The 20,472-nt window shown below is 43.1% G+C and overlaps 1 protein-coding gene across 1 annotated transcript in view; it reads right to left on the bottom strand.

Moving 5' to 3' along the window:
* LOC140551726 (TBC1 domain family member 20) overlaps positions 1-19,720 on the bottom strand; it is a 31,900-nt gene extending 12,180 nt beyond the window's left edge. The window contains exons 1-7 of the mRNA XM_072675307.1: positions 19,487-19,720; positions 18,723-18,908; positions 18,502-18,582; positions 15,817-16,003; positions 15,600-15,701; positions 7,631-7,772; positions 4,221-4,405 (exon numbers count right to left, since the gene is read on the bottom strand). Coding sequence (XP_072531408.1) covers positions 4,221-4,405; positions 7,631-7,772; positions 15,600-15,701; positions 15,817-16,003; positions 18,502-18,582; positions 18,723-18,908; positions 19,487-19,559 — 956 coding nt within the window. The 5' untranslated portion in view covers positions 19,560-19,720. The remainder of the gene's footprint in view (positions 1-4,220; positions 4,406-7,630; positions 7,773-15,599; positions 15,702-15,816; positions 16,004-18,501; positions 18,583-18,722; positions 18,909-19,486) is intronic.
* Between the last annotated feature and the right edge of the window lie 752 nt (positions 19,721-20,472).

The following is a 20,472-nucleotide window of genomic DNA, read 5'->3' as shown; positions in this document are numbered from 1 at the left end:
GTGAACACAGGTAGTAACTGCTAAACTCATGGAAGCTCATTACAAAGAACTATCAGACAGTAAATACACTCAAATGTTCTCACAGCAGCTAACCATTACGAGCTGCAAGTTCCAGTTCTGGGTTCACCACCTCTTAATCACTAGTGAAGCCATTTGTGCTGGAGGTGATGCAGTTTAACTGCTTCCTCCTACTAAAGGATTCAGAAACGACCTGACAGAAGCAGCAGCAAATCTAGCAGTCAGGGTTAGTGTGGAGAACCCCCTTCCCCCAAACACAACTTTTACATGCATTTAAATACACGAGAACACACCGCTGAGCAGTTTGAAAGGTGAACACTCTGGTGATCCAGCTATGCCTTATAAGTCGAGTATACAGAAAGACTGGGACACGCACACACTGAGAAAGGGAGAACGAGAAAGAGACATGAGACCCCTGCTGTCGGATTAAAGATGTGCCTGAGGTGAAACTATAGTCAGTCACTGTAGCATCTCAGTGTTGCTCTGACAGTACTGCCACACACACACACACACACACACACACACACACACACACACACACACACACACACACACACACACACAGGTTATATGTTCCAACTGCAGTAAATCATTACAAAACAGGTGACTTCTGACATCACCGGATGTAGCTAGTGACTCCTAACCTCACGTGACCAATGTTGTGACAGTATGTGAGAGGTGACCCCTGATGTGACGGTATGTGAGAGGTGACCCCTGATGTAACCATATGTAACAGGTGACCCCTGATGTGACTGTATGTGACAGCTGACTCCTGATGTGACTGTATGGTTGGTGTGGTGCAACAGAGAACATCACTACTGGCCACTGTGGGAGATTGGGGTTCGATTTCTGGTCTGGGTGGCTATGCTGCGCTACACCAGTCCTTGGGTAAGATTCCTAACAATACATTGGCCCACCTCTGTAATACGAGTAACCTTGTACGCTCTGGATAAAAGCATCAGCTAAATGCCATAAATGGAAATGTATGTGACAGTATGTGCAGTATGACCGTATGTGACAGGTGAGCCCTGATGTGACCGCTAACCCCTGTTGTAACAGGTGAACCCTGAAGCGACAGTATGTGACAGGTGAGCCTTGATGTAACAGGTGAGCCCTGTTGCGACAGTATGTGACAGGTGAGCCCTGATGTAACAGATGACTCCTGGTGCGACAGTATGTGACAGGTGAGCCCTGATGTAACAGGTGACTCCTGGTGCGACAGTATGTGACAGGTGAGCCCTGATGTAACAGATGACTCCTGGTGCGACAGTATGTGACAGGTGAGCCCTGATGTGACCGCTAACCCCTGTTGTAACAGGTGAACCCTGAAGCGACAGTATGTGACCGATGAGCCCTGATGTTACAGATGACTCCTGGCGCAACAGTATGTAACAGGTGAGCCCTGTTGCGACAGTATGTGACAGGTGAGCCCTGATGTAACAGGTGACTCCTGTTGCGACAGTATGTGACAGGTGAGCCCTGATGTAACAGGTGACTCCTGTTGCGACAGTATGTGACAGGTGAGCCCTCATGTAACAGATGACTCGACTCCTGGTGCGACAGCATGTGACAGGTGAGCCCTGATGTAACAGATGACTCCTGGTGCGACAGCATGTGACAGGTGAGCCCTGATGTAACAGATGACTCCTGGTGCGACAGTATGTGACAGGTGAGCCCTGATGTAACAGATGACCCCTGATGCGAAAGTATGTAATAGGGAACCCCTGATGTAAGCCACTGAGCATGACTGTACCACCACTATACTTTACAGTGTAGTGTTCTTGTGGTTAAATGCTTCAGCTTTACTCGTTACTCCAAACATACTATGGGTTATCTTGGTCTTATCTGACCATGAAACTGTTCCTCCAGAAGGCTTTTTCCTTCAGTTGAATTTCAAGCCGTCAATTTCTGAGCAGAGGCTTCTTTATAAGACAGCAGCCTCTCAGTCTATGCAATATCATGTTTATAGTAGAGATGAGCTGAAGTGGTTCTTTTATGGCATCACACGAAGAACATTCTGTAGCACCTACATTTTTAGAAGTGCATCTGCCTACATGTTGAAAACTAATCAGAATCCAGATGAACAGGTACAGCACCAACCAGTACTGGATTCCCTAAAACACACACAGAAACTCATCTGAATTACTGAAGCTTCTGATAAAGACACGCAACAGGCTGCAAGAGCAGCAAGAATGAGAATAAGGCCATGGTCCTAATCATGTTTCAAAGCTTAAAAGGACACTGCAGCCGAATATAAATCACCGAGCCAGAACAAAGGGCTCTGCGCTTAGGGTTTGCGCATGTGTACACGTGTGTGCGCTTGTATCTGAGAGGGGGAGGAGAAGGGGTAGGAGAAATTACTGAAGAACATTTGGGGGAGGTCAATGCCATTAGGGGCCCTGAACCCTCAGCTCATTACTACACAGTGCTGGGTCAATCCAGACAATACTGGAGCAGCCTACAGGCCATTGCCTGGGGACAGCGCTCATTTCAACATCTGAAAGAACAATGCAGCAGCGCATACACACTTACGCACACACACACAGGGGTCATATGTTCTATATATTGTGCAATATTTTATAAAAACACCTCACAATATCAGGGTCATCTTGTTGACCCCGATACAGTAGGTTAACTTCGTTTACTCTGTCTTTCCTACAAAGCCAAGACATGTTTTGTGTCCCTGAAAATGTACTAAAACAAAAACCACCACACACACACACACACACACACATACACACATACACACATACACACATACACACGCCCGCACACCTCCTTCGTCAAGAAAGGCCGCAGATGCTGGTGGAGGGGTGTGTGTGGGGGGGGTGCGGGGTTATGCAAAACCAGACAGGCACATAATTACCAAGAGACTAGGGTTTGTTTATTGGAGGGCTGCCCTGTATTACGGGGCCTCATGTTCTCATCTACAACAGAAAAGGGAAAGTAATAAATACGCTCTCTCTTTTTCTCATTCCCTCCCTCCCTCCCTCCCTCCCTCGCTAATCTGCCACAGCAGACGCTGGTGGATCTAAACCTAGGTTGATTTCTGTGCTGATGGCTTTTCCAGCACTGCAAGAGATGGGTGAGAAGAAAAACGTCCCCCTGAATGCTAAAGGTATCAGTTACCCCCCGCCATGAGTGATGAGATCATAAAAGCCGGTCCGCTCGTGAGAGAAACGCCATCCACAAACTCCGCCTTCAGACGGTCAGCCAGCACGGAGATATAATAAAAGGTTGAGGCGCAGACGGCAAAAGCTTAATTGTCTCTCGCATCACAATAGGTGCTCTACAGATTGAGCTGAATGAGGGTGAGAGAATGTGATTCAACACTCTATAGCTCCACCTGCTGGACAATGTTTAGCAACACTAAAAAAGGAAAACTTGGAGGTCACAGTTCCAAGTCGGTGCCAGGTGTGAGGGCCACGCTCAGACGAGACACTGCTCCAGTGTTTGGCGGCAGATACAGTATTTCAGCATGCTTTCTATAAAAAACTTGGCAACCAGGCAGAGCAAAAGGCAGTGCATACACACAAGAACAGGAAATCTACCTGAACAAATTGGACTGGTCCAGATCTTACATTCGTTCATAATAATGGACGAACATGACAGGTCTAACTTCATAAAAGATCTAACTTCTAATTTTAATGGCGATGCCTTTCAGAAAACAAACTGACCTTTTGCTCATAGTGACCCTCTGCAACGGTTCTGGAGGACCCTCTGCTCTGTGTATTTTAGTGGTTTCCGACTCCTACACACATCATCAACTTCAGGAAGGGCTTGTTAGTACGCTGCTAAGCTGGACCAGGAGTGTTGTGAGCAAAGTAAACATGAAAATGTGCAGAGAAGGGGCCTCCAGGACCAGGGCTATGTACACTGGGCTCCATGTGTGTTTGTGTAAACACCAGTATAGACCAGTCACCTACTTGAGTATATACACCAAAATATAGGTGCTCTTTTATAGATGAGCAATTACTGTACTGACTGTAGTGTATCTACTGCTTAATAATTTATCTGCCACCATCTAGCAGGTCCATCAATGGAAATAGAGAACCATAGGACCACTACCAGACAGATATTATTGAGCAGGCCATGGTTTAGCATGGAAGTAAATGTGACTCTCCTAGGATCTTTCCACACTGTCTACATAACCGCGAATCGGTGTCTGGGTGTGGGTACGCGTGAATGGACATGCGTCTAACCTCTTGCGGGACTGCAGGGCGGCACAGCTGGCGAGAAGGGTGGGTGGGTAGCGATTGAAGAGGCTCTGGGCCCGAGCAATCAGCTGCTCGTACGGCAGGTTCTGAGGAATCTGAGACAGCAGGTGATGAACACTGGCCATATCACAATCGCTGCTCTTCACCTCCCGCTCCCGATACAGCACAATCTGAAAGACAGAGAAAGACAGCGTGTCTAGACTTAGTAGAGTTTCTATTGTTTCACTGCAGAAGAAATCACTTGTTGCACGGACAGAACATTGGATGAACCAGTGGAACTGAAGGGGACATATTAGTTATGCAAGCCAGAGAACTGAATAGCCGTTGATAGGTAAATCTATTGGTGAAAATCATATGCCACAGCCTTAAACCACTGATGCGGTGAAAAGGCTCGGTTTTGAAAAACATCTGGATGGATGTGTGTGTGTGTGGAGACAGGGGCTTAGTCCAGTTAGTTGCATACAAGCACATGCCATCCAAACATCCCACAGCTCTTTAGCCATAGATAGGCCAACAGAAATATGTTCTTTTCTCCTGGGTAAAGTGACTGTCTAAGACTCCATGATTAGGAGAGTTTGAAATATCCAGTGTTGCCATGGTCATTCAAATGTAGGAGTCCAAATAAGCATAATGGCCCTTCTACTCCACCCATCACGCAGCATGACACTAGCCAGCCCGAGGGTCTGTTAGCTGACCTGCTCAAAGTGTGTTAACCTGTTCAACACCACTGCATTAGCAGCTAATTAAACAGGTCCAGCTGTCTTAGAGGAAGCACATCCTCGCTTTTACCCTCCTAGCATTGGTGGAATCATGTGATAGGAGCACTAGAAGGTGGGGGAAATTAGAAATCATAAAATTCTCTACTTCTCTCAGTGTCCCATTTCAGATGAGAGAGGCTTTCTCCCTCTACATGCTGGTGTTCTGTTCGGGAGTACTTGGGTATGTTTATACTCATGTAAAATAGTGAAGGTGGCACCAGTTTAGCTGTTTAACTACTGCAGGTGGCTACAGTTTGAAGCTCTGCCAAGTCAGAGATTTCTTCACCTCGACTTTTTATGCAGACACTTACAGTTGGCCTGGCCTGGCAAGCACGATCACTGGTCTGAGGGATTTTGGAAACAACGTAAATCTCTGGAATATGCAAAAATACACCTACATACCTCCTAGTAGGAAAGGAGCTCATGCATCCAGGCTGGGAACAGCTGGTTTGCAGCACTTTGCACTTTTGGGGATGCTTGACGATCCATTTATGCGTCCATTTATGGATTTAGGACATGGAATGTTTTCTGTAGTTCTACATAACTTTGACCTGAAACGTGATCCGCCGGACTAAACAGAACCCAATTAAACAAACAAGCTCTAACCATTTCTTTGTACTTTAACTTATTGTTTACTTAAGGTTGTAAACCATTATCACCTAAGAGTGTAACAACTAACAGATTTAGTCGACCAAAACTGAAGACAAAATTAGTTGGCAACTAATTGAAATAATCAATTAGTCGGTCGTGCTAACTACGAATGGTTCTAAATGTATGTGGGCCACGGACTGAAAGCCAAAGTTTAACCAGAACAGTGCAATATACAGTTTTACTGTTGCTGTTACTTCTTACAGTAATAATTTCCTCAGTCTGGACGCAGAGCTGTCCACACATGGCCACACATCTACAGCTCCATCACTCCACTGGTGTGAGTGTAGAGCAGAGTTCTATTAGTGTGAGGCATGGGAGTCTTATATGGACATGGGCGGAGTGTAAAAAGGAGAACTCCGCAAGGAGTTATAAAAGATCCCGTATAAAATTCTGACCTTCAACGAAAAGAGCCAATTAGTTTGCTGGTTCAAATGTGTCAAAATAAAAGTCACTAATACAAATGAAGCAGTAGCACAAAATACTTTCAAACTCTTTTCTTTTAGCGGATCTTAGAAATTATGGGAAAACTGATTAACTTCTGTTATTATATTGTTATTATATTGCTACTACTACTTTGCACATTCTTGGTTTCAAATTTTGACTTTTGAGTTTTATTTATCTTTAAAATTAGCAGTAAGTTCATGTGAATTTCGGAAATAGCTATTCATTGTCTTCACTTTTGGTTAGCACATGCATAAAACAACTACACGCTAAATTTAAAAACTGATTGATTATTTGTTTCAATAATCGAAATATTACTTAACTATTACAACAGCAGTTTGTTGCAGCTCTATTATCAGCTATTCATACTAATATCAATTTACTTTTTTTTCCATCAATAAAGTAAATAAACACCTAATGCTAAAAGAAAAGTTCAGATATCTGTATAATCAAATAACCACACCCATCCGTACAGTCTACAACCACCTCCTTTGCAAATCAATTGTACATATACACTATACCAATTTCATCTAACTGCCTGTTCTGTGGCCCAATCCCTGTATCTAAGCGGCAGTGGAGTCATCTGTGAGCGGTCAGTCAAGAGCGCACTTAGTCTCCGCGGCCCAGTCGGACAGCGCCTCCTGTTAAAGAGCCCTGCTGGTTTAGCCGCCAGCGCACGGGGAGTCAAAGCCCTTGGCTTCAGCAACCTAAAAGGCAGGATGAACTACATTTCCTGCCCGCTTTGTTATCAGGACTTCAAAAGGCCCTGGCCCCCTCTTGGTTTGCACGTTGCTCTCTGGCAAGGGAGAGGCTTATGGAGAGACAAGAAAGAGGGCCAGTTAAAGCAATCTAGCACAAACACAGCCAGCCCCCCTTCACACAAACCTCTGGTGAGTTCATTAGAGATGTTTAATTAACTGGTCTCGCTACAACAAAGTGCCCTGGATTCTCGCAAGAAAAGGAAACCAGTTTACACTGGCGTGCACGCTTGCCATCTTTTGCTTCCCTTTGAAACAACTTCTTGTTGTTGTGTTGACGAGCCAGATAACCGATCAAAAAAAAAAAAAAAAGCCTGTTTACGAATTTGGAGCCAAACACACACACACACACACACACACAAATAAAAGAAAAACTGCTAGCAATAACCCAACAACCCTGCCCGAAATATATTAACTATGAGATGGATATGATTCAGTTTGGAATCGATGCGCAATAATCATTAGTGTCAATCATTTTGGGCAGCCTAATGGAGCGAAAGTCATTTATAATTGTTCCGTTCATTATGTCCAGAAAACGCTTCAATGGCCTCATCAGGGAAAGCAATCAATGATTCGCTTATACACTCTCACATTCTCCAGCTCAAAAACACACACAGGAAAGGTCACAAATCATACTGTTCAGCCTGCAGAGCCAATACGAAATACGAAAGGGGGTAGACAGAGGGTGAGGCAGAATAAATAAATAAATTAATTAATAAATTAATTAATTAAATTAAAAAAATCGACAGAATAAGAGTTTTAGAGTGCCAAATGAATCCGTTCTTACCACAGCAGCAAAGTAAATAGCCATGAGTGGGTGGGAGGCCAGGAAGAAGTCATACAGCCGCAAGACGTGCCGGAAGTCGGAGAGGACGTGGCCGTACCACGTGATGAGCCAACTGAGGGCGAAGATGGTGCCAACCTCAGCCCTGTATTACAGATGGACACAGGAAAAAGGCGGTCAATACATCAGCGCAGTCACCTAAACATGTCACCTATTGAGTGTAAAACACACGGAGGTAATTGCCCATCGGCTTCAATCATACTGCTTATGCACTGCTTGTGTTGGAGTAACTGCCTCTACTGGCCAGGGAAGGCTTTCTACTAGATTTTAGAGCATTAATGAGATCTGGATACTGGATTATCACCGCCCTACCTCATCCCCTGCTCCTCAACCATCCATCGTTTCAGAGAACACAGTTCCACTGCATCCCAGCTTAATGCTGGGGGGGGCTGACATTAGACATGGTGCCAATAGATTCAGTTTTATTTGCTCCACTTAAACACTGTACAGACAGGTTTGCGTGAATCTCAAATCTATATGAGGGCCCAAAAGTATCCAGATGCTAGACCCAGACAACTGAACTCACAGCCTGTAAAACCGCCATAGAAAAGCACTGCTAAGAGAATAGGATTCTCTGGAGCAACCACAAATGAACCCAAGGGTACCATGCCCAAGGCCAAGAATTGTCTAGAGAGTTAAAATGCCCACGGGAATCGTGTTCTCTGGAGCTTCTAGAAATCTGGGGAAATCAGTTGCAGTGACATGACTACGACATGTGTGTGTAGATGATGCAATAAAATTCTTGCAACAATGTTCTAACACCCAATGTAAAATCTTTCAAGAAGAGCAGAGGCTGTAACTGCAACAACGATGGCGCCAAACTCCATACAGACACTTGAGATCAAATGAAGCATTAGAAGAGAAGGTGTCTACACACTTTTGGACAAGCTGTGGATGCTAAACATGTGGACTACGATCCCCTTGTTCATTATCCAATCATCAGCGACGGACATGAACATCTTTCCAGTGTCTGTGAATGCATCTTGGCTAGCAACACTATTTACTTGGCTACCGCCGCGAGCCTCATTAACCAAGCAGTAAGGTGGGCATTCACTTTGAAGCTGGATTTCTGACATCTCCATGAACCTCCATGAGTTTCTGTACATCCTCAGAATGCTAACGGGTTAATTCTCTTTGTTGTTTAGCTCAGCTCAGCTCATTTTCACAAACAAAGCCATCCAAGGTTTGTTTACTCAAACTATGATAAAAATAATAATAAGCAACACGTGCAAACAAACCAGCGTCCCAAGCTCAAATCTCCAAGACTTCTGGGGTTAACCAGCCCTGGTCCCCCATGGTGTCTTCTTACGTTTTGCTTAATTATCCCTCACTGAAACAAAGCAGAGAAGTTCTGTTGTAATCATGAAAAAGACACACTCCAAGCCGGAGATCCTCAGATGTCTTCTACCAATGTTTCAGATCTAAATTAGCTTGTTCATGGTCATCGTTAGGAAAGGCCAGGTGATTTTGTCAAATTTCAAAGCTGCATAAATACTCTGACTCCTCAAACCATGTCCCAGCAATCAGCAGCCTGGACTCCTCTAAACAGCTTCTTCATTCACACACTCATTAAAACAGCCACAAACAACAAGTCCACAAAGCAGAAGACTACAAGAGGATAGCAAAGCGTTTTGTCATAAGAAATGGCACTTAACAGGGACTGTGGGGGGCTAGGGCTGCACAATATTGGTAAAAAAAACGGCCATTGCAATTTTTTCTGTGATATTTAATGTGATATATAGAAAAAGAAACTCCCAACAGATGCCACTAGAAGTCAATGATCCAACGTGTCAGAATATTAATAATAACTGTGTATAGAAGGTTGAAGATGTATTACAAATGACATTACATAGATTGCGTAGAATTTTCCTTCTGTATTTCCTTCTGTATCCTTCTGTACAAGCAGCGAAAAAGCTGTATTATGTGACCTTGCACGTCCTGTGATGTGAATATTGTGCATGCACACATTGCGAGTACTATGCTGAATGGTATACTGTGCAGCCCTGGCGGAGGACAAGTTGACCTCTAGAAGACCATGACAACTTTCAAAAGAGAACTGCTCGTATGTTTGACTTCAAGAAAGACCTTCAGGAATATTCTGCAGACTCCAGAGTGGTGGTGCACTGTTCTACTGTGCACTGATACCTGCACAAATGTGTATAATACACATATAACAATTTATACATATTTATACATATATATCTGATCAAAATCTAATATGAAAACTGATTTAAAAAAAAAAACTGCACTACAGATGGGGGTGCTCAGATGGGGAACCTGACATCTACATATTTCATATATTAATGTCTGCTCATGGAAAGTATGCAAATGAACAGTCGTTATGTAATTAACCATGTGTGGCATGGTGTTGCCCTCCGGCAACAAACCACTTTTTTGGTTATTAATATAAGGTCATATACATGGGGGGGCATTTAGGAACCTTAGCCATATGTGACACAGTCCCAACAAGTAAACATTTTTCTGGGGGGGAGGGGGGTTATTCTCACTTAATTACATTAATTGATTATATAGATACATCATACATACAATAGTTAATAGTTATCATCTATATGAATATATACCATCCACTAAATAGGGGGGATGACACTAGCGAGACGTGGCATGAGTTGCCGTTTCCCTCTGGCATCAATGGCCCATGGGACACCATGGTTATGCCGCTGGGAGGCACTCATTGTGCAAGAACTCTATTCTCTGTAGAGCTGGGCGATATGGAAAACTTATTTATCACAAAACGATAAAATAGTCATATTGCCCAGCTCGAATTCTCAGTACACCTTCACAGTTAGCGGTTTCCGAGATGCCCCCACCTTTCTGTCACCTAATACAGTCCATCCCACGACATCTCGCTAGCCAAAGGTGGTTACGTCCCACTAACAGGTAGATGGTCAATTTTAATTTACAATTATATAAATTTTTCTATATAATTTTTTTATAAGAATAAAACCATGTACATTAAAGTTGAGGTCTAGACCTTTAGGAGTCAAGTTGGAAAGAGGCTTTAAACTGGAGTCTAGTTTAGTATATCTTGGCGTTCTGGTACAGCTCTGTAACTCAGCCTATAGCAAGGCACACTGTTTGGGCTACAGTGCTCGAGCTGCTCTGCCATGGCTAAGCAGGCATGACAACAAGGCCAATGTGTAAGAAAAACAGTCTGCACATCGCCTTCAACATGGATGACCACACGGATGATGTAACGGGGCTGTCCGGCGTCTCCATCGCCCACGTGCTCTCCTCCTTAGCCACGGCCCAGCGCTCCGGCCTGTGGGCTACTCTGACGCCACTTCGTCTCCGCAGTTAGCGAGAATGACCTTTCAGAGTGACCATTTTCTGTTGCACAGGAATAACAGGCTTTCAGCGTTAAACGAACAGGACGCTCGCTTTCCAAAATGAAGAGTAAACCGCTCTGAGTAAACCGAAAGACTCCGCACTGACAGCAGCACTTAGTCCAAAACTAAGGGACGCAATGAAAGTGTCCAGAAAAGCAGCCTTAATGGTGGGTTATCCCACACAGATTAACTCCAATCCTGGCCTGAACTGCACTGCTAAGATCGGAGGAGATCCTCTATTGAAAACCCAGGTAGTTGTCAGGTAGCTACTTCTTCAGTTCGTCATGGAATTAATAAACGGCAGTTAACAGGAACAGCCGAGGTCAAGTTGAAACTTCCCATAGTATCAGTAAACCCTAACCCCCAAATGACTGCAAAAGACTTGGCAAAAAGAGTTAGAGGGGTGGTTCACTAGAGGGGTGGTTCACTGTTCTACCACACAGCAGCACCTGCACCAACAGGACCTTCCTGGAAGAGCCATCAGAAGAGAACATTTCCTGTGTTTAATATTAGGCCATGCAACATCCTATTGGGTGATATTAGCAGTTATCAGAGCACCAACATTGGCATAGTATGGCTGAAGTATGGCTGCCCCTAGAACGTTGACAGGTTGAACCCTCAGTCAGTGACCCGCTAACAGCAGGGTTGGAACTCTGCAGTTATTGAGAGCAGAGCGTTGGTGACTTATGGACTTTGAATTTCGTCTATAGATGCTTGGGTAAAAACAAACCCAGTCAGAGAGACGTCAGCTAATTGGTTTTTATTTGATTTATTTGGTAAATTAGACAAAAGCTTATAAAAATGAATGATAAATAATGTGATTCAAACGTATTTCTATATTATATCAGGGCTATCTGGTGCGTTTGCTTAAAAAAAAAAAAAAAACAACAATCACCTGTGATAAATATGCTCTGGTGGTTCACTGTTGAGGCAAGCTTAAGCAGAGAAGCTGAGGTGGAGGGGGTGGTAAGTTAGCTAGCAAAAACAATGTTACAGAAAAGGTCTGATGTAAAGTATGGAGGCATTTTTAAAACATCTGAAGAAGAATCCTAACAAACTTCAATGCGAGCTCTGTCTGCAAAAATGTACTCGTCATTCAACAAACTATCAACACAGGTAAGTCTGTATTTCTCTGGTGGGTCGGTCATAACACAGGGAAGTATGACCACCCATCTGTCTTCTGACTTCTATAGACAGACATTTGTTTTTTCCTTTGCTTTTTTTTTTAGTTTGATTGCCAACTGATACACATTTAATTAAAAATACAGCCGCTTAATAAACCTGTAGAAACCTGTATTATAAGCAGGTGATGCCACAAATTTCTGATTTGACTTACTTTTTTTGTTAATTTATGTTTATAGAGAAATAAAGAGCCTGGTTTAGTACATTTACATATTGGAGCAAGTAATAAATATATATATAAATTAATTAGTACATTTATATATAGTAGAATTTTAATAGTGAATGGCCAAATCTGATTCGACTGCCAAAACTCTGAGTTTTGAGGCACAGCCCTAAACACAAGTAAGCGTATCCTAAAAAACAAGCCGAAGTGCTCTGAAGTTTTGAAAGATCCAGGGCTCGGCTATATTGGGCCTCAACTTGTTAAGTTAGAAAAGTGCCTCAGCAACAGCACCTGAATGAGCTACGCTATTAAACCTGTAGACCAGCAGTGCACTAGACGCAGCTCCCTGGACACGCGTATCCAATATTTATCAAGAGTCTCTTATTCGCTACATTTTAAATGACAAGCCATTAAAAATAACTTGCTTTTATATACCAGGCTGGGGAATAAGCACGCAACAGAGTCCTTTCCTGCTGACTCTAACTACAGGTCTGAGCTCAAACACACGCCTCCACACACACACACACAAGCGTGAATACACGCACTGCCCAAGATGCACTGCATTATGCATGAAAAATCAAACCGTACGAGTGCGTTTGTGCACATCGTACACAGCAGAGTGGTTTAAAAGCAATGCTGCCTCACACGTATCGGACAAGACGTCGAAGGTACAACAGACCAGCATTTCCTCTCAGCAGCCCAGACGTTGATTCTAACATGAAACTGGAGGACCGACAAGTACGCGAGAGGTTGCGAATACACATGCACTACATGGACAAAAGTATTGAGACACCAATGCATTACACGTACAGGAGCTTTTATGACATCCCATTCTAAACCCATAGGCATTAATATGGAGGTGGTCCCTCTTTGCAGCTCTAACAGCAGGTCTGGAGCTCTGCAGTTATTGAAGCAGCAGAGCGTTGGCGACTTTTCTGCACTACGCTCTGAGCTCAGCACTCGGCCCTGAGCCCGCTCTGTAACTTTATGTGGTCTGATATGTGGTGGCAGAGTTACTCTCAGTGGTTCCTAAGAGCTTCCACTTTTCAATACCACCACTCAAAGCTGATGGGGGAAGATCTAGGAGGGGAGAAATTTCACTGACTTGTTGCAGTGGTGGCTCCCATCACAGAACCATGCTGGAGTTCAGAGATCTCTTTAGAACCATATATTCTTTCACTAATGTGTGGAAAAGCAGATGGCATGACTAGGTGCTGTGGCAATGGCACTGAATGAAACTTCTGAAATCAGTGATTAAGAGGTGAGTTTATATATTTGTCCCTATATGACAAAAGAATGAGCCCCGAATTTCTTCTGTAGATGAGAGCAAATCACACGTCATTTCTTTGTCGGCCAAACTGGGGTGAAAACAAGTCGTCTAATTAAAAACACTGTTGGCTAGAAGTTTCGAATTTTCTTTAGTTCCCCAAACAATAAAGAACAGGAAAAGTCCTCAGGCCTCAGGCCATTGACAGAGGGGAATTAAAATGGCACATACCCTTCAGATATTTTAATAAAGAATTAATAAAGTACTACTTTGCGCAGTGGCAGTATCGCAACCATATGTTATGATTGATATGCAGAGGCAATGGTGGCTCAGTGGTTAGATTAGGCTATTAATGACAGGGTTGTGGGTTTGATACCTGGGCTCTGCAAGCTGCCACTGTTGGGCCCTTGAGCAAGACCCTTAATAAACCTGTAGCCACTGTGCTCCCCGGGTGCCGCAGCAATGGCTGCCCACCGCTCCGGGCACGTGTGCTCACTGTCCACTGTGTGTAGGTGTGTAGGTGGTTCACTGCATGGATGGGATAAATGCAGAAGTTTGCTGCTTGTTTTTAAATGAAAAAAAAAAACAATGCATTTTAATCTGTCTCAAGTGGGTAAGTATAAGTTAATAATGTGAAAGTCAATAGTTTGTAGTTATAATGTTAAAAATCTAAAGTAGTGAACATCTGATGCTGCGTTAAAAGGACAGAACTGAGAGGGAAAAAAAAAAAACAAGGAAATCTCAATTTAACATTAGCCTGTAACCTAACAGCTATCTAGCTTGTGGTTTTGTTGAAACACAGGTACCAAGTAAAGCAGCTTCACTTGCTGTTCCCTGAAGCGATTTTTAAGTCATGATTATCAATAGAGCAAAAGTTGCAAAAGTACATGATGATCAAATTTAATTTAACTGTAATGGATTAAATTAACTAGGTAGTGTCATTTGTCCACTTTGATGGAGGTAAACTGAAAGGACACTCAATAACCCCTATTTCGTTCATTTCTTTTCTCCACAACATAATTGATTTGCCTGACTGTACATAGGACTTCATAAGCTTCGTATAGCTCCTCCAGTTAAATTAGAAATGCTGCTTTCACTCTAAAAGGGGTGGGGGCATCCTGAAGGCCAAAGTACCTGGATGCATTGCTCTGATCTACTGGCTGCTTGTATGTTTAACACGTCCATCATGTGTCCTTGCAAACAAAACACAAAAAAAGGGCAAACAGGAAATCTGTTGCCCACCTGACCACTTCCAGTTTCTCTGGTTCGAACTTGACCAGAAGTGCTGAATCGGACGGGGCCACAGAAGCTAGAGAGAACGCAGGAGGGCTGAACCTCAATGTGTGGAAGAGGCTAAAGCTTCACTCTGCTGCCCTCTAGAGGACAAAGTCACACTAAATCAAGGCTCATTTAGAAACATGAGTCGAGATCTGATCTTTGTAATGTTTTCCATCAATGTCGATGCTAGTATATAATCAGTTATGGGACTACATCTAGCTGAGTTAGTGCTCCAAAAATAGTAAAGGGTTATACAAATGCAGAAACACAAATGAGAAATATGCATGTAGAGCAGTCGGAGTACAATAAATACCTGCATGTCGTCAAATATCAGTATATCAAGAATTACAGCATTTGTTCCAATTTAGGAGCCCAAATTAACCTTAAAACTATTAACTAACAAGTCTGTGACATGTAGTACTTAACATAACCAAACAATGAGTATCAGCCCTGCAAACGCACTGCTACACCTGTAATATGACTCTCTACAGTTTCTACTGGTCCTCAGCCTTCAGGGTCATCTTTATTCATTTTCAGTGGGGTCTATGTCAGAACATAATCAACACAACTTTCTGGCCATGTAAAAACCCCATACTTGCACCTCTTAATAGCCCAGACACTTGCAAACACTAGTAAACATAACCAATTAGCCAACACAGCTCAAATCTACCTTACCGGAGCATGAAGCCATGCAGCTCAGGATCAACTTGCTCCAGAATGGGCATCAGGTAGTTGAGGATGTGTTTTGTACTGTCCATAGTGGGGTCCATAAAATCCCTGCACAAACATACAGCAAGACACAGCACACACAGTTAACACTGATATTTCGAAATTTGACAAACTTGACATTACCAGAAAAAACAACAAACAAATCCTTATATCCCTTATATACCTGAGGTGATGATTGGACAGTGTCTCGACCATTGCGATGGCCATACGCTCTCCTACTACCAACAGGAAGGTCACCACTATATCGTGATAACCCTGGTAGTAGTGCAGCTGAGGGTTTCTCCTCAAAACATCCAGAATGATGTCAATCAGCTGCTCCTGTAGCACCTCCCGCTCACCAGCACGCATTCCTGAGACAGAGAGAGATGAGCAGAGTTGATTAATAATTTCTTATTTTACCTTAATTTCGAATTTTTTTTCTTTTTAGGAAAAGGTCTTTATTAAAGTCTCAAAAATACTTCTCTCTACATTTAGGCGAGCTCTGACGTATGACACGCATTGCATCAACATAGAGTTTGACTATGCTGTTTGCCAGCGTGATTTAGTTATACATTTCCAACAGCTTGTTACTGAAAGCGTAGACCAAGTCTCTTAGCGAGGGCTGCAGATCAGTCAGATGTTTGGGCCATCCTGATCTGACCAGCTGTTTCGCCATCTGCAACTTTGTGTCCTTTTCCGTAGCTTTTCTGATTTGTTATAGTTGTCCAGCAGCCTTCTAGACAAGATGCTTGCGAACAAGAGTGATTTCCCCAGGGGTGTATTCGCCGGTCACCCCAAACCATTAGCCTGACCAAAGTTCTCTGGCATTTGAGGGGCACTTTGTATAGATCCTTGCTATTTATCAATGGGACTAAGAGTTTGTGGTCCAAGAGGAGTGTGAAATGATCCATTTTCCACAAGTAGCCTATTTGCTGAAGCGCTCACATTTCCCATATCCCTGCGAGACATTCTTTATCAATTTGTGCGGATCTTCTTTATGTGCTAGTATGCCTTCACAAGCAATACGTTTCTAGCAGACCCCATATTCCTCCTTGCCCATAGCTGTTGGTATTAGCGGACACTGAAGCTGGTCTTTCTGCACTGTAGACGTCAAGCACTGGCAAAGTCATAAGTGCTTTTTTTACCCATTACCCATCCACTCAGGATGGTGCAACAGGGCTCAATATACTCACTATGCTGAGCCTACGAAATCCATCGTCTTCTACAACCAAGAATGGCTGGTAGTCTAGGTGCTAAATTCCATTATCTTTTGGGTGATGCCTTTTGCTTTGTCGCCATCATTGACATCAGCCAGAGATGAAGCAGATTTGCTGGGACCAGAAGGAGGAACGCTGTTGGCCCATTTGCTTTCTTAATGACTCAGTTAGCCATTCTGTGCATTATGAGTTGTGTTGACTGTATTATGGCTCCACTCCCACTTCGAGACATAGGCCGGCTGGTTCAGTCTTTAAGGTTCTGTGTTTTTTTCCCAGAGGCTGTTCAGACTTCATTTTGCAATACAAGTAACATACAAGGTAAGGCAGAGCAGACTCACTTTACGCATAACACCAGTGCAGAAATGCCTGATGCAATTTAATGGACCCTTTGGACTGTGGGTTGGCCTGGAGTCCCAAAAGGGTTTGGGGTGGGTGAACTCTTGAATGCAGTCTTCATGGATCCTGCTGTCTTAACTTCTACTAATGGTCTAAGGTAAGGTCTTTCTAGTTCTAGTGGTTTGAGAAACCCTGGTCTCAAAAGCTTTGTCTCCAATGCTCTAATTTCTGCTTGTTCCAAATTTACAGTGCTCCGGCAGCTCGTACAGAGCCTCATCGGGCTTCTGTTCTCGCTGGTGGTATTTGCACCCTCTTGTGGATAACGTATTTGTATGTGGCACAAAATATTCATCAAACCTCTCAGTACCATATTCAGTACCTCTCTCTTTCTACGAACGCTTAGGCCTTACAGACTCTATTAGACTGTCTGGTTATCCTCTGAGAGTTTAGCTGATGTTCTGTGATTTAAAAAAAAATGCTGGCCCCATGATGGCCATTTCTTTGGCTTGGCTTTTCGAAACGAAGGCATTCTTGGGCGCTCATCCTCTCTAGCTTATCTGTACTGTAGACACCCTGTCAAAAATGAACAGGACACTTAGTGTAGTTTCACACAGCTCCATTGGAGAAAGGCTATAAAAGGTTCTTGAAGGCATGAAGGCCTGCTTTTTTCTGACTCATGTACCACCCCAAGGTACATCACATTACACATTATATGGCCAAGAACCACAACTAAGAACCCACAATCCTTGCCAGAAATTGCCACATCGCTTCCACACAAGCACATACACCAAATGTCAAAATGTTGGTGGACACCCCTTTCAGTTAATGCTTTCAGCTACTGCAGGTTGCACCCATTGCTGTCACAAATTGATGTGCAAATGCAAACACACACAGCTGTCTAGTCCCTGTAGAGAAGTACCGCCGATAGAATAGGACTTTTTGGAGCAGAGAGTAGATAGCAGATAGATGGCACAACACCTAATGCCAGGTGTGGGCGAGAGGGGTATAAGGCCCCCCAGTGGAACGATGTTCTCTGGAATGATGGTGACATTGCAAGCTCAAACACAGGCTAATTATTATGTAGGGGTTTAGAAGTTTAGCACTTAGCTACTAGTAAAGTACAGCATATGTCGGACTCTGGGGACAACTGATGTACTGAACAGACCACATTTCTCAGTAAAAGAATATCAAAGTGTCCCAGAAACTTCCAGCTGCTGGTTACATAATGTCCCAAAGGAATTTTAGAGGTCAGAAAATGCAAACAGGAGAAAAAGGATGAGCTACTTTTTTCCATTCAATAGGAAATTATAGGTTACCTCTTGGGAAACGCCGCAGTGATCGCCGGACATCAAGAAGCACTTGGTTGTAGTCTTTGTGGTTCTCTCTGACATTTTTAGCTAAGGAGGGAGGACAGGAAAAGGCAAAGGCACATGAGAGACGAGACCTGAAAGAGAACTGCACCATGAATCTGTACAACAACGATAACCAGCTCTTGCATGAACCAACAGCGTGCAACTCTGATCCTACACACTCTTACCAGGTTTGGCAGGCAGTTCAAACACGTTGACACTGAGCAGCTTGGGCCAAACTTTCCTTCGCACATCATCCGTCAGCAAGCCTCCCTCACTAACAGCTGCTCTCCGCAGAGTCTCGATATCCACTGGGTCACTGTTCAGGGCCTGGTGAATGTCCACTAGCTTCTGTTTCTTCCAGGACACATGTTCTGCCAAAAAAAAAAAGAGAGAGTAAATCTAAGTGGCTGAGGGATCTTTGTGTTAGTTTTTTTTTTTTTTTTTTTTTTTTTAAAAAGGCCTCAGTCTCTAGTTTTTGGGTAAAGTAACTGACAGCTGATGCATAAATATTATAATTAAGGCTTTATTGTGTAATTAAGTGGAAAACAGTCCATATTACAATGCCTAAAAGTTAAAAAGTATATGTGGTGATCTTTAAGTGGGAAAATTTTACTAAGAAAATAAAAGTAAATATAGATCAGAGAGAATTATATGAATTAATTCAGTTTTTACTAAAAAAAAAAAAAACTACTGATACTATTGATTGTAAAAAAAAAAAAAATCCGTAGTTTCCAGTGTTTCCAGCTTCCACGTTGCTGGGAGTGGACACGACACGTCAGTAACGCTGCTAACGTTACCGTCGCTGGACCGAGGGGCTACTCACTTAGCCCAACTAACCAGTGAACCCCCAAATCTCGAACATTATAAACAGACCTGGTTTAACCAAAAAACTAACATTCACATTTTAACAATCAAATCTTAACCTATAATAACCTCCAGCCCCGTGTACCTTCGTGTCTCGGACCGCTGTCGTGCACAGTCCGGGACCTGCTCGGCTGCTGGCGTTTTTTCACCTTTTTCATCTCTTCCCGTTCCAGTAAATTACCGAGCAAGTTGGCGTTTTACTAACGATGCATTTAAACGCGGTGTTAAACGGAACAGACGCCCGTGAGGAGTGAACGTAATGCCAAACTGAGGCGCTTAGGCGGCCGCCGTCTGCCAGACATGAGCCCTTTCCATTGGTTTCGCTTCGCCTGCGTGTAAACCAAGCCTGACTGCAGAAAACGCCCCTCCAGCTGCCGCCTTATTGGTTTACGCGCGTCAAATGGCTTAATCTGATTGGTCAGTTCTCTTGCCACTCACGCTGGTTGTCTTGGTGAAAACAAATAAGCGCGTGGTTTTTATTTACACGCGAGTGAGGCTAACCGTATTAGCCTCAAACACCAACAGGTTTACAAACCGTAACACAATTATCACAATTAAAAATGTAATTTGTAATATAAAAATATTTTACTAGTAATAACTTATTCATTTTTAGTTTATTCATTCATTTTTGTATCCCGGTTTTTATTGCTAAAAATGTACATTTACGCGTTTAAATTAAATGTCTGGTATTAACTGTGATTAATTAACCATATTAGTTTTTTTTTACTAATAATAATATTAGGTCTACATTATTTATAAAGCCATTATATATTATCCTTAATGTAATTTCTAACAGGTCATGTGTTCAGTAAATGGTCAAGTGCGGCATACATGGAATATATCTTATCTATAATTTAATTCAACTTTCGCTCGTAAAACGTCAAATTAAGAATATCTCATAAACAAAAAACAATTACAAGTAAATATTGTAATTTCCAGAATATATTCCTCGACGCGGCGTGTCTGCGCAACATTTGCGCAGCATCAGGTGCACGACTGTGGACACTCCCCCCTCCCCCCTCCCTCCCTCTCTCTCTCTCTCTCTCTCTCTCTCTCTCTCTCTCTCTCTCT

The sequence above is a fragment of the Salminus brasiliensis genome, chromosome 3, assembly GCF_030463535.1.
Source record: "Salminus brasiliensis chromosome 3, fSalBra1.hap2, whole genome shotgun sequence".
NCBI classification, from domain to species: Eukaryota; Metazoa; Chordata; class Actinopteri; order Characiformes; family Bryconidae; genus Salminus; species Salminus brasiliensis.
The sequence above is the reverse complement of the archived record's forward strand: the minus strand, read 5'-3'. Positions and strand labels throughout refer to the sequence as shown.